General features: G+C 45.8%; 1 protein-coding gene across 3 annotated transcripts in view; it reads right to left on the bottom strand.

Moving 5' to 3' along the window:
• The window catches only part of LOC137070674 (regulator of G-protein signaling 3-like), a 52,634-nt gene extending 50,947 nt beyond the window's left edge, over positions 1-1,687 (bottom strand). For 2 of the 3 annotated variants that reach the window (XM_067438019.1, XM_067438020.1), the window contains exon 1: positions 1,549-1,687. In XM_067438019.1, coding sequence (XP_067294120.1) covers positions 1,549-1,595 — 47 coding nt within the window. In that variant the 5' untranslated portion in view covers positions 1,596-1,687. The remainder of the gene's footprint in view (positions 1-1,548) is intronic. The other variant, XM_067438021.1, reaches the window with a different exon arrangement.
• Positions 1,688-13,816: the final 12,129 nt, after the last annotated feature.

Here is a 13,816-nt window from a genome sequence, read left to right as displayed (position 1 = left end):
AGTAATGAACCAGGCTGGGTGTTTTCAAAAGCCTCAGGAATATTTTGCAGGTGTTTAGAGTTAATTAGTTGATTCAGATGATTAGGTTAATAGCTTGTTTAGAGAACCTTTTCATGATGCTAATTTTTTGAGATAGGAATTTTGGGTTTTCATGAGCTGTATGCCAAAATCATCAGTATTAAAACAATAAAAGACCTGAAATATTTCAGTTAGTGTGCAACCAATCTAAAATATATGAAATTGTATTTTTTATCATTACATTATGGAAAATATTGAACTTAATCACAATATGCTAATTTTTTGAGAAGGACCTGTATAGTAACTGCAAAAATGGTTTAGAAAAAATAAAGTTAATTCAGAGAAAATATCTAGCATCATGCAGATTCCTCTTGGTTTGATATCTTGACTAGAATAGACTAGAACTGGACCTGTGGAAAGTCACCTTTAGCGTTTTTTACAATTGTTTCAAAGTAGCACAGTGTTAAACAGGAAAACAATGCAACATCATTTGATTCGGCTGTGTAGCCGCTCTGGAGAAAACAGTGATGTTTTCCAGCTAGTGTCAATTGTCATATAATGTTAATGTGGCAGTAATATAGTTGAAAATGTAGTTGAATATTTAGTTGAAAATTTAGTGTCCCCAACTGAGCATGTCTAGGCAAAAAGTGTACGGAAAGTGTAAAGAGAAGACATACATGAGACAGTATGGGAATGTGCAAAAATGCATTCTAGTGAAGTTTACATTAGTGCATACAAACAAAGTGCAATAAAATCCGTTATACACTAAAAACAACATATTATGCATATTACAATAACGATAGATAGATAGATAGATAGATAGATAGATAGATAGATAGATAGATAGATAGATAGATAGATAGATAGATAGATAGATAGATAGATAGATAGATAGATAGATAGATAGAGTGTTTTGTTGGCTAAAGCAGTGACATTCATACAATTTTAGCTTTTTATGCCACTGTTTATTATTTTGTAAATAAACAGCAGTCAGCTTTCCAAATAACGTAAACTTGACTCCACGACCAATTGAATTATTATATGTTAGTGTTGTGCTGTCGATTTTTTTGTGTCTGCCAACACAACACGCGCACAAGAGGAAAAAACTTCACAGCTTTATCGTATAATCATGAACTTGCAGCTTGAGCGCTTCAGTGATCATAGACTAACGGGTGAACCTCAACACCCCCACAGTTCCTCACAATACAGTGAAAAAAAGCTCTATTGTCGTGCTTGAGATTACTTGAGATTAAAATAAACTCATTTTTTACGGTCTGAAGAAATTGCAAGTATTTTAAGCAGCAGAATTAAGAAATGACAATTCGGTTATGATTTACGATTCACGTTCATTGCTTGTAAAAAAAAAAAAAAAAACTTAAACATGCACAAATTTTACACTGCCACCAACTTATGTTACAGGAATCTTCTGTAAACTCAGTTAACTGTATTTTGAGTAACGTTAACTCATACAGTAAGGCGTTTCCAAACGGACCCGAACATAATCCAGAGTCGAATGCCATTTACACTTACCTTTCTCTAATGTCCATATGTTGCGAGTGTTGTCTGCTATAATCCATCTTCTCTATAAAAACAATAAGCAGAAATATAAACACAAATTCTCAGCTATTTTAGCAGCTCTGAGTGGGGCATTCAAACTGCAGAAACTCCCCCCATCCCGCTCTGAGGAGGAAGTGTGTTTGCTTTACACACACACGCGCTGTATGGATGTCTCCACCAATCCGAGAGCTGCATTTGAAACGCAGAGTTTGGCTACATTTTCAGAAATATGCCAATAACTCTCAGAGGGCTCCAAAAGTATTTACCCGGAGGGAGTAATCTGATCTCCTTACAGTAGTTTTATTTTGCTTGTTTCCTGTAATCCAATGAACCTTCCCCGTGAACCAAAAAAAAAATCTAGTAGCTAGTTTAAGAAAATTTTACTAACGTAACTGTTACCTAAATTATGAAAAAGTGTTTTCATGTTCTCTGAACGTTGAAAGGGATGTTTTTGTGCTGTTCTAAGAAAATTTTGAGAACTTAAAAAAAAACACATTTTATTAGCTAAAGTTAATAGAAGAATGTTTGTTTAACAGCATTCCCTATGACTTATTCCTTACAGATACATTTTCCGTATGCTAAGGATTTAAATGTGTCTGTGACTGTGTAGGCTATGTAAACACTTTTAAAAGACGTGCTATTTTTGCTTTAACTCCATGTTTAGGCTACAGTATTAGCATATGTAACTGTTTTTTTTATTTCTTTCACTAGCAGACAGGGTTATTTTTCAAGTGAGGCATTTTAGTTGCCATGTGTCTGGGAAGAATTTAACTTTTTTTTCACCCTCCCTTTGGACTGTTAGTCAAGCTATCCGGCACAGTAAAGTTTTTTCCCCGTTTTTTTTCTTCTGGCAGAACTGTTTTCACCAATTGTCTGAAATTTTCAGTGTCCATTTACTTTAGCTGTCTAACAGTCAGTTTCTACTGCTACTACAAAATTAAGATTAGGCATTTCATCTCAGAGAATGTCTTTATATGTCAGTTGACTCATGTCTTATTTTGAGAATTTATCTCTTGATCACCTTTCTTTCTTTCTTTCTTTCTTTCTTTCTTTCTTTCTTTCTTTCTTTCTTTCTTTCTTTCTTTCTTTCTTTCTTTCTTTCTTTCTTTCTTTCTTTCTTTCTTTCTTTTTACTCTGAGGCGGAAACTGGCTTCCTAAAGCAATTACACTGTAATTGCACTTCAGTTGGTCTTAGCCTGTGTTCATTTTGGTTTCGACAGAGACAGTAACTGGTTACACCAACTCAAAGTCATCATTTTACCACTGTGATAATCCTTGTTCAGCTATTAACAGTCCTAAAAAATTAACTGACACCTCAAAAGGGCAGAACAATAGAGAGTTTAGCTAAACAAAGGCATTGCGTCACATGGGATGAGCCCCATTATAATGTGTGAACACTAATTTGTGTTAAACAGTTTGGAAATTGCTTGACCATCAGCACAACAGTGATTTATCTTCAATTGAGGATAAACCTCTTAAAATATTTTTGTGAAAGAAAAAAAAACACTTTTTATATTTTAATTGCAAAAATACATTCTTACAAAACAATTTTCTAATCCAAATCAAGAATCAAATTATTCTATGTAAAAATATTACAGCAGGAAAGGTCATGTTTTGTTTCATACTGCAAACTGCCTCCCCCACCTTACTTCTATTGATAAAACAACATTATGTAGTGTTGAGCCACTTAACATAAACAAAGCCCCATACTGTGAGTCAAGCACAACACACATACATGCTGTGACTCTATAATGAATGAGAACATGTTACATAAATGGCCAATGTGGCAGCAGCTTCAATACTCTCTGTTTAGACATTTATATCAGTGCAGCTATATACACATACCATTGAGTGCTGTAAAGAATATTGTGGCCTGTTTGTGAAAAAATAATCAGGAGGTCTGTGGTTTACACAGGTATCTGCAGCATCAACACAGAGTATTCATTTAATTAGTAATTCCCATTAACATCTAATTTCCTCCGTCAAAGACAACTTGGAACACTTGGAAATTTACCCTTAGAAATTGAAAGGTTGATAATTTAATAGGTTTAATTACTGTTTTTGTCCGTTACTTGAACACTAGACCCATATGCTTGACTAAAGTAACACAACTTGAAGCTTTTGTTAGCATACCTCAAACCCATAACTTAAAAGGTTACTTCAGCGATTTGCATATGGCTTTGTATCAAGGGGGTAATCTAGCGCTCGGAACGCGTTCCACCCCTAGGGGCTGCCATTGCTAACCAAGCCATCACCTGCTGTTAGCATCCCATTGACTCCCATTCATTTTTGAGTCACTTTGACAGTGAATAACTTTACACCTGAGACGTTTAAAGACTCCAATTGTCCATTGTTTATTTCTAAAGAAACACGACAATCCTTAAAAGGCTCCGTTACCTTGTATCTTACACTATCGCCCCGCAGAAGCTGTTTTTGTAAAAATAGGCTAACGATTGCGTCATAACCAACGCGACTCTGTCGCATAGTTGAGAAATTACCGTATAGACCTGAGGAGACGCTCGCAGGCAATCTTTTACTGTCTATGAGACAGTCGGGGGGACGTGGAGACATAAAGTCTGATAAAGTCAAGGGGGAAGAATGGGGAGAAGCCCGTAGTGAGCCAAAAGCAACGGGAGAAAATATTTAAACAACGTGATTCAGCTTTCACTTTCCACAACTACTAGAAGACTCACAGCTGTCAGACAGGAGGCTCACGTCACATCTACGTCGTCAAGCTCAGTCTGAGCCTGCGCAGTTCGCTCAGCCATCAAGGAAGTGAGTGCCCCTAGGTTGACTTCATTATTTCGCTGTTGATGTCAATGGGGTCGCTCTGTCCATTTCTTTTACTGTCTATGGCTTTTTTGGCCAAAGGCTAAAGACTACAGCCAGCAGAGGGAGCTATTTCCACACGTTTTTAACCCGCGCATGGGGGATGGGAGATCGCACTCACAGCTCAGCTCGCTGCTTCCATAGTACCTATGCTGAGCAATGTAAGGCTGTGTCCGAAATCGCCCCCTACTCCCTTAAATAGGCACTATTTGAGGGAACACCCATTTGTAGTGGTGTCCGAAACCATAGTGGGCGTTTTTGAGTGCACCAATTCAATCCCACAATGCACCGCAATAATGAGTGTACAGCCGATGTATTACTAGCAATGGAGGAAGAGGCTTGTTTGATGCACCAGCGCTGCACAGACCGATCGGCTCATAAATACTGCGAGAGCGTTTCGAGAGCAAACGGCTCCTATGCTTTTGAATCGCAAAACTTTTTGAATGTTGAGAGTGAGAGCACTCTCAACGCACTGTGAGAGTCGCATGCTAAATGAATTAAAGCTGTCCAATTCGCCCTGTATACCCTCATTCATTCCCGTTCATTCCCCATTACTCCATTTTTCACTTAAAGGAGTGAATGAAAACGAGTAAGCGAATTCTGACACTGAAGGCGCCGGAGATAATGCTGTTTAGTTTGAGATTTGCTTGTTTATTTCCCATAGGTATTTCTGCAAGAGTTTTGCTCAGAGAACAGCTGCTGCGCCATGTCGTTCTTTTACAAAATATTATTTTAAATTGTTCTTCAAATTATAGAATTGATAGAACAGAGACGTCCTATTTTCTTATGCAATGGTAATGCAGCTTGTAAGTCATAAGCTCCTAACCCTATATTGCGCTCTTGTGTGGCACTAACGTACTGGGAAAGGGTTATGTAAGGAATAATAATAAAGTTATTAATAAGCATTTATTTAAAAAAAAAAAACTTTATTTTTATGTAAATGTTTTTTTCTTTATTTGTATATATATATATAGTAAAAAATTCATGATCACCCACTTTTTTGCTTCTGATGCCCATGCAATATAGGCTATATAATATTATAGGCTACTATAATATTATATAGCCTATATTGCATGGGCATCAGAAGCAAAAAAGTGGGTGATCATGTCACAGACAATTTTTTACTGGAGTAAACTGGATGCTATTTGGATGCCATTTACTGGAGTAAATTGGATTCCATGGATGCCATGTTGTAATTAAGCACAAATATATTGCTTTGTTTACTAAACGTCTAGATGAGGCAGACGAGTTTTGGGAAAACCCAGAATTATGTACATCAACCCAAGGTTCGAATTTACCTTTTACTGAACTTGCTTTTCCCATCACATCAGATATTGGAAAGGTATTTATTTTCAATAAAAATCCAATTAGAAAATTGGAAAAATTGTCTAACATGTGTTTAATAATAAGTGTTAGGACGTTCTGAATTAGAGGCAATAAAAGTGAGTGGGTCCAAGTTCCAAGGGTGCCCTGCGATGCCAAATGGCCGATGGTCCTTGCTGGAGCCGAGAGAGGAAGGAGTGAGGGTGTAGGAGCCAGGATGAGCAACGGGCTCCAACCTTCCAGGGATCGGTGACTTCCAGCAGATCCGAGGGTTGACCACGCCACTGAGAGGAGGCAGAGGTGAGGATGAGGGACTGATGGGAGGAAACAATGACTGGTCTGTAGGAGTAGTAGAAGACTGAGGAGGAGACTGAAGACGACCGATGGTGTTCAAAGGACTATGGCAGTAGCTGGCAGTTTGGAGAGGTGGTGGGAGAGGGAGAATGGGTGGGGTTAACAAGACTGATGACAAAGGTTTTGATGCGATGAGGGGGCACAGGAAATTGTTCTCTCCACACAACAGTAAACTGTTCAATCGGATCCAGCGGTACTCACTCTCAGAGGCGGGAGGGTGGGCGGGGCTCGTCTCCATTCCCTCGAACTCCACGAGGACTCCCTCGGCGACGGGAGGGTCAGTTGGCCCCCACACCTGGTCAGACGAGTTCCCCTCAGGCTTCGCTGCCGAGGTCTTCTCTCCGTCTGTGGTGGGCACGTCCTGCCATTCCTCGTCGCGAGGTGGTACAGGGCTGGGTCCTGGATTAGGAGTGGGGCTGGCGGCATACATGATGGTGACCAGTGAGTTGCAGGATGCCAGCACCCACTCCACATTCGATGAGAAGCTCCCTCAAGGACCCAGCCCCGGACAGCTGTGCTCGTGTGGCGGCATTGAGTCCCACTAACAGGAACGAGCACAGGCATTTGTCCAGGAAGGTGGTCTGATGGGCGAGATCCATTAAGAGTTCCAAATGTCTTTCGAGGGAGCTTTTTCCCTGCTCAAGGCACATTAGCTCGACTGCGGGAAGGCTCATGGTGCACGCAGGGGTAAAAAACGAAAAAGAAAACACTGAACACGAAAATGAAACTCCTACAAATGTCGATCTTGGTTGACTTTCGTTGGTTTGTTTGGTCCGTCGTTCTATCAGGCCCCAGTGGTGATGATAATGCACACAGAAGAAGATGAAGAAGGATGAGGAAGATGACTTTAGTAAACAACACTTTAATGGAACTTCACCACTGGTGCATGGTACAGAGACGGGTGTACTGACGACGACGGACAAAGGCCGAGAGTGAACACAGCGGAACTAAATACACACACTGATGAGGAAGATAACGAGGGGGACAGGTGATACAGATAATGACTAATTAACATAACAGGGCTAAGCTAAACTAGTGAAGGATGGCGGTGGTAACAGACAGATAGGTATGTTACAAGGAGGAGGAGTTTTTGTTATTAGTAATTTTTTTTATGATAAGATTAAGTGCTCATGGAAAAGATGAGTTTTTACCTGTCTTTTGAATAAAGCGAGTGATTCTGTCGTGCGTATGAAGGACAGAAATCGTTCCACCAACCAGGAAGAATGAAAGAAAAAGTTCTGGAGAGGGATTTCATGCCTCTCTGTGTGATGGTACCCCAAGCCTCTGCTCGTTAGCTGAGCAAAGGCTTCTGGTGGGGATGTAGACACGTAGGAGTGAGTCAAAGTATGCAGGTGCTAAGCATATGGAAGATCCATAAGTAAGAGTCAGAGCTTTGAATTTTATCCGGGCAGCGAGTGGTAGCCAATGCAGAGAGATGAAAAGTGGTGTGACATAAGCCATTTTGGGCTCATTGAAGACTAGACATGTCGCAGCGTTCTGGATCATTTGCAGCGGTTTGATTGCACAAAATGGAAGTCCAGCCAGGAGGGCATTGCAAATGTCAAGTCTAGAAATTACCAGGGCTTGGACAAGAAGCTGTCTGGATCATCTGGTTGAAATGAGAGGTAGAGCTGTGTGTCATCAGCATAGCAATGATATGAAAGGCCATGTGCCTGAATGATGGCTCCCAGTGATGTAGTGTAAATGGAGAAGAGGAGAGGTCCAAACACTAAGCCTTGAGGAACCCCCGTGGTCAGTTGATGTATTAATAATGCCCTATTCAAGGGTATAGGTGGAGATATTTGCCAGGAGATGGCGCTCGCAACTGAATAAATCATCCATCCATCTTCCAAACTGCACTGACCCAGCGCATAAAGGTATACATTTATTTTTAATTGATTATTCAATTGTTTGATTAAGGTTTATACATGCTAGTTTCCACAGCAGAGTTCAAGATAAACGCGGCGACTTGATCGTTATATTGAACAGACATGTTCAGTATTTAATTGTAGTGTCTGTTCTCTAACTCAGTCACAGTAATCCAGTAGTGGGGGCTTTGGGAATGGCCTCACAGGGCAGCAAAGCACTCTGGGAATTGTAGTGTTTCATCCTCATATGAGACAAAAAAATACATTCCCTTTCGGGGAACTCGAGCTGCGTCGAAACGCTGTGAGAACGCCTCTGCGTTAATGCGTCGTGAAGCGCCTGTAGAACCATTCCATCGGAAAAAAGATCGATCGTCGCCGACGTGATGACGTCGCCGACGTGATGACGTCATCAACCGGAGACTATAAAAGGTCCGCGATCACAAACAGGAACTAGCTTCTGAGCCTTCAGCAAGCGATCTGTGTGAACCTGTCTGTCTATTTGGTGTTTTTGTCTGTCTATATCCAGAGATTTTCCACCCTTTTGTTAAATATTGCAGTATATATTAACAAACAAAGAGAAAATAAAATAGATAGAGTAAAATGGCGAGTGAAAGCAGCTTTAAGAGGTGTGTTCATCCCTGCCCACGCTACATCATGAGCGGGGATACACACTCTCTTTGTGTAGCCTGCTTGGGAGCGCAGCATGCCCAGGCAGCCCTCGAGGGGGCTGCTTGCGAGCACTGTGAGCGTATGCCACTGAGAACGCTGCGCTCCCGCCGGGCACTCTTCGAGGAGGGTGCCTCGGCTCGTGTTCCCCGCGGCTCTGGTCCCGCTGCTGCCGAGGCAGAGCGGTGGCTTCAGTCGTGGGGTTCACACATGGACTTTACAGAGGGGTTTGAGACGGGCCCAGCCTTATCTCAGCCCTCACCTGTATCGTCCAGTGTCTCGTCTCGGGGTTTGGAAGCCCGCTCTGCGGTCTCTTCCTCCCTGGGCGGGGCACCGGTGCTCCAACTATCCAGCTCTGAGGAGGTGGACGTTGAGAGCATCGCGACTGAAGACTCGCCACTTCAGTCACCCGCTAGTGAGTTGAGGTTCTCACGAGAGCTGTGGCCAGGTTAAATATAAAAATAAGAAATGACTGGCTGGCTGAAATATCTGAATCCCATCGAAATCAGAGAGAACGAAATTAGATGAGCGATTCCTGCCCTCTCGTGCAAAGCATCAACGTCCTGCCATTCTTCCCTGACCTGCACACCGAGGTGTCTAGGTCATGGAGGAAACAAGCGGTATCATATAGAGTGTTCAGCCCACATACAACTGCATATAGTAATATATTTGGGCTGAGACACTATGGTTATGGGGCGATGCCGAAGATAGAAGAGACGCTTGCGAGCTATCTCTCGCCTTCAGCTGCATCGTCCCTGGCATTTCCCCTCCGAAGGAAATCGGTGCTTACCTCAGCACACGGTACCCGTCTTCCTTCGGTGCCCACAGGGGGCCGCGCTGCTAACCCCGCCGCAATGTCAGGGCGCAGAGGGTCTCCGCGGGCCACCTGAGGGTGGTCCGCCCCCTCCTCGGAGGGCATGCGAGCAGTCAGGTCAGGTGTTCCCTGCCGGTTCGCCGTTTCAGGGCACTGCACTCGCTGCTCAAATTACACCAGAGGCCAGCCTCGAGAGGCTGGTTCCCTTAGTTTCCCCTCCGTGGGAAGACGGTGCTTACCTCAGCATACGGTACCCGTCTTCCTTCGGTACCCTCAAGGGGCCGCGCTGCCAACCCCGCCGCAATGTCGGGGCGCAGAGGGTCTCCGCGGTCCACCTGAGGGTGGTCCGCCCCCTCCTCGGAGGGCAGGGGAAACAAAAGGACGCTGAGGGTAGTCCCCTCCGAAGGGAAACGGTGTTTACCTCTGCCTACGGTACCCGTTGTCCTGCAGCGCCCTCTGGGGGCCGCGCTGCCAACCCCGCCGCAATGCCGGGGCGCAGACGGTCCCCGCGGGCCACTCGAGGGTGGTCCGCTCCCCCTTCGGGGGGCTCCCGAGCAGTCAAGTCAGTCGTTCCCTGCCGGTCCGCCGCTTCAGGGCACTGTGCTTGTTGCTCAAAATACACCAGAGGCCAGCCTCGAGAGGCTGGTTCCCTTAGTAGATTTTCTAGACGAGTGGAAACGTCTATCAAATATATCTCAGTGGGTCCTGCAGATAATAGAAAAGGGGTACGCCATTCAGTTCAGAAGTCGGCCACCTCCTTTCTGCGGTGTCCTACCTACAGAGGTGGGCCCGGAGCAGGCTCTGGTAATGGCACAGGAAGTAGAGACACTCCTGCAAAAAGGGGCTATAGAGAGGGTTCCCCCTCCCAGCAGGGAGTCTGGCTTTTACAGCCGTTACTTCATCGTGCCGAAGAAGGGTGGGGGCTTACGCCCGATATTAGATCTGCGGCTATTGAATCGCTCGGTGGCCAAGCTCAAATTCAAGATGCTTACACTCAGACAGATTGTAGCGCAGGTCAAATCGGAGGATTGGTTTGTCACCATAGACCTCAAAGATGCGTATTTTCATGTCTCCATCCTTCCACATCACAGGAAGTTCCTGAGGTTTGCCTTCGGGGGGGGGGGGCATACCAATATCGTGTACTTCCCTTCGGTCTAGCACTGTCACCCCGCACGTTCACCAAGTGTGTGGATGCAGCTCTGGCGCCGCTGCGTCTACAGGGCATCCGCATACTGAACTATATCGACGACTGGCTGATTCTAGCGAATACAGAGCAGATGGCGGTTCAGCATCGAGATGCTGTTCTCGCTCATATGTCGAAGCTGGGGTTGAGGCTGAACGCCAAGAAGAGTGTGCTTTCTCCGGCTCAGAGAACCACTTTTCTAGGTGTGAACTGGGACTCGGTAATTATGCGGGCGCAATTATCGCCAACACGCATAGCATCGATCCTGGCAGCCGCCAAAGAACAGAAGCTAGGCCGAGCCGTCACTGTGAAACGGTTCCAGAAACTGTTAGGTCTCATGGCAGCAGCGTCCAACGTGATACCTTTTGGCCTACTGTACATGAGGCCACTGCAGTGGTGGCTCAAAACAAAAGGGTTCTCCCCGAGGGGAAATCCGCTCCGCACGATCAAAGTCACGCGGCGATGCCTACGTGCTCTGGTCATGTGGAAAAACCCGGGGTTTTTATCTCAGGGTCCCGTGTTGGGGGCTCATGTCCGTCGCGTAACGCTAACGACAGATGCCTCTCTCACAGGCTGGGGGGGCGACCATGAGTGGTCGCTCATCCCAGGGTCTATGGCAGGAACATCAGCGGCACTGGCACGTAAATCGGCTAGAGATGCTCGCAGTGTTTCTTGCATTGAAACAGTTCCTGCCCGACCTCAAGGGGCCACCATGTGCAGACAACACATCGGTGGTCGTCGATATAAATCACCAGGGGGGTCTGAGGTCCCGTCCGTTGGACAATTGGCACATCGGATCCTCCTGTGGGCCCAAGGGAAATTGCTGTCAGTCAGAGCAGTATATATCCCGGGGGTCCTGAATCAGGAAGCAGACAGCCTGTCGAGGCAGGGGCCGAGGCCCGGGGAATGGAGACTCCACCCAGAAGTGGTGGAGCTCCTATGGAAGGTATATGGGAGCTATTTGCTTCGGCGGAGAGTTCTCACTGCCCGCAGTGGTTTCTCTGACCCATCCAGCCCTGCTGGGGTTGGATGCCATGGTACAGGGGTGGCCGAGGCTACCTCTGTACGCCTTCCCCCCGATTGTCTTGCTTCCAGGAGTTCTGGACAGGGTACGCCGGGACGGGGCCCAGGTACTCCTAGTGGCTCCGTACTGGCCGACCCGAGTATGGTTTTCGGACCTGATATCTTTCCTGGAAGGCTCTCCGATGGAGATTCCGACCAGGAGGGATCTTCTCTCTCAGGCGGGCGGGAGATTCCTGCACCCACGCCCAGAGATGTGGAAACTGTGGGCCTGGCCTCTGAGGGGGCTAGGCTCATAGAGGAAGGTCTCTCGGCCGAGGTCGTAGAGACCATCCTTCACTCCAGAGCTCCGTCCACGAGGAAACTGTACGCTCTGAAAGGGAAACTTTTCTCAGCATGGTGCAGAGAACGCCAGTGGGACCCAGTTAACTGCCCGGTTGGTACAGTGCTGGAGTTTCTGCAGGCAAGGTTCTCGGCAGGGTTGACCCCCTCCACAATAGAGGCGTACGTGGCGGCCTTGGGTGCCGTCCACGTCCCTTTGGGTGGAGTGTCTTGGGAAGACACCCTCTGATTACACGTTTCCTCCGTGGCACTTTAAGGTTGAGGCCTGTTATGCACTCGAGGGTCCCAGCATGGGACTTAGCCTGTGTTTTCGGGGCTTGTCAAAAAGAAAGAAAACCTTTTAGCTATTTCATCTCTCAAAAGAATAAGAGATATTCAGTCCCTGTCTGTAGGGCCCTCATGTCTAGAGTTTGCGCCGGGGATTTCTCATCCCAGGCCGGGTTATGTCCCCAAGGTTCCTACGAGCCCACGGGGCCCCATTACTCTTCAAGCATTCTGTCCTCCTCCTTTCACGACGTCAGACCAGGAAGATTAATCTGCTGTGCCCTGTTAGAGCACTAGATACTATGTCCACAGAGCTGCCCTGTGGAGGAAAACTGATCAGCTGTTTGTCTGTTTCGGGCCCCCTAAGAAGGGGCCCCAGTATCTAAGCAGAGGATGAGCAAGTGAGTGGTCGAGGCCATCTCACTTGCTTATGAGGCTGCCGGGCAGCAGTTTCCACTGGCTGTCCGGACGCATTCAACCAGGGGTATGGCTGCTTCTTAAGCACTTTTGTCGGGGGCTTCCCTCCACGATATTTGTAAACGCGGCCGGATGGTCGTCTCCTTTAACTTTCGTCAGGTTCTATGAACTAGACCTGGCATCTACACTTGAGGCACAGGTACTCTCGTAACCGTGTGCGCTTCGGCTTCACACATACGAGACACTTGGTCCTATGGCGATGTGGGTATAAGCGTTCTCACAGCGTTTCGACGCAGCTCGAGTTCCCCGAAAGGGAACGTCTCAGGTTACGTATGTAACCCTAGTTCCCTGAGGGAACGAGACGCTGCGTCGCTCTGCCATACTCCCGGCGTGTCCGTGATCACTTACTTCAGGCTTTATCAGAAGCTAGTTCCTGTTTGTGATCGCGGACCTTTTATAGTCTCCGGTTGATGACGTCATCACGTCGGCGACGTCATCACGTCGGCGACGATCGATCTTTTTTCCGATGGAATGGTTCTACAGGCGCTTCACGACGCATTAACGCAGAGGCGTTCTCACAGCGTTTCGACGCAGCGTCTCGTTCCCTCAGGGAACTAGGGTTACATACGTAACCTGAGACGTTTTCTGTCTTTTCTCAGTCTAGAAGGCACCAAATTCAAAAATAATTTCACATTTCTACTACATGAAAGGTGCCCTAGAATGAAAAATGTAATTAACCTTGCCATAGTGAAATAATAAGAGTTCAGTACATGGACATCACATACTGTGAGTCTCAAACACCATTGCTTCCTACTTCTTATGTAAATCTCGTAAATCAAAAACACCAGGGGGAAAAAAGTGCTTCTCAACATAAACCCAACCCTGACACAAGCGTTGGGGATCATTTATATGCACGCCACCAACATTTGCATCTGTCCAAACATGTTCATTGTCAGGAGGAACTGATGGTAACTGGGACTGCAGATAAACAAACTTCTCTCATGGACACATGTCATGTTCCAGGCTGTGCAGGAGACTTTTCTACCCTTCCCACGGATAAAAAAATGTCAACAGTCATGGTTGATGTTAATTATAATCGGATACCGCAGAAAGATTTAATTCAAGATTGTTCGTTTGTTCAGCCCATTTCAAGCAAGCTTC

Source organism: Pseudorasbora parva, chromosome 3 (assembly GCF_024679245.1).
Source record: "Pseudorasbora parva isolate DD20220531a chromosome 3, ASM2467924v1, whole genome shotgun sequence".
Classification (NCBI taxonomy): Eukaryota; Metazoa; Chordata; class Actinopteri; order Cypriniformes; family Gobionidae; genus Pseudorasbora; species Pseudorasbora parva.
This window is presented reverse-complemented; position numbering and strand designations above follow the sequence as displayed.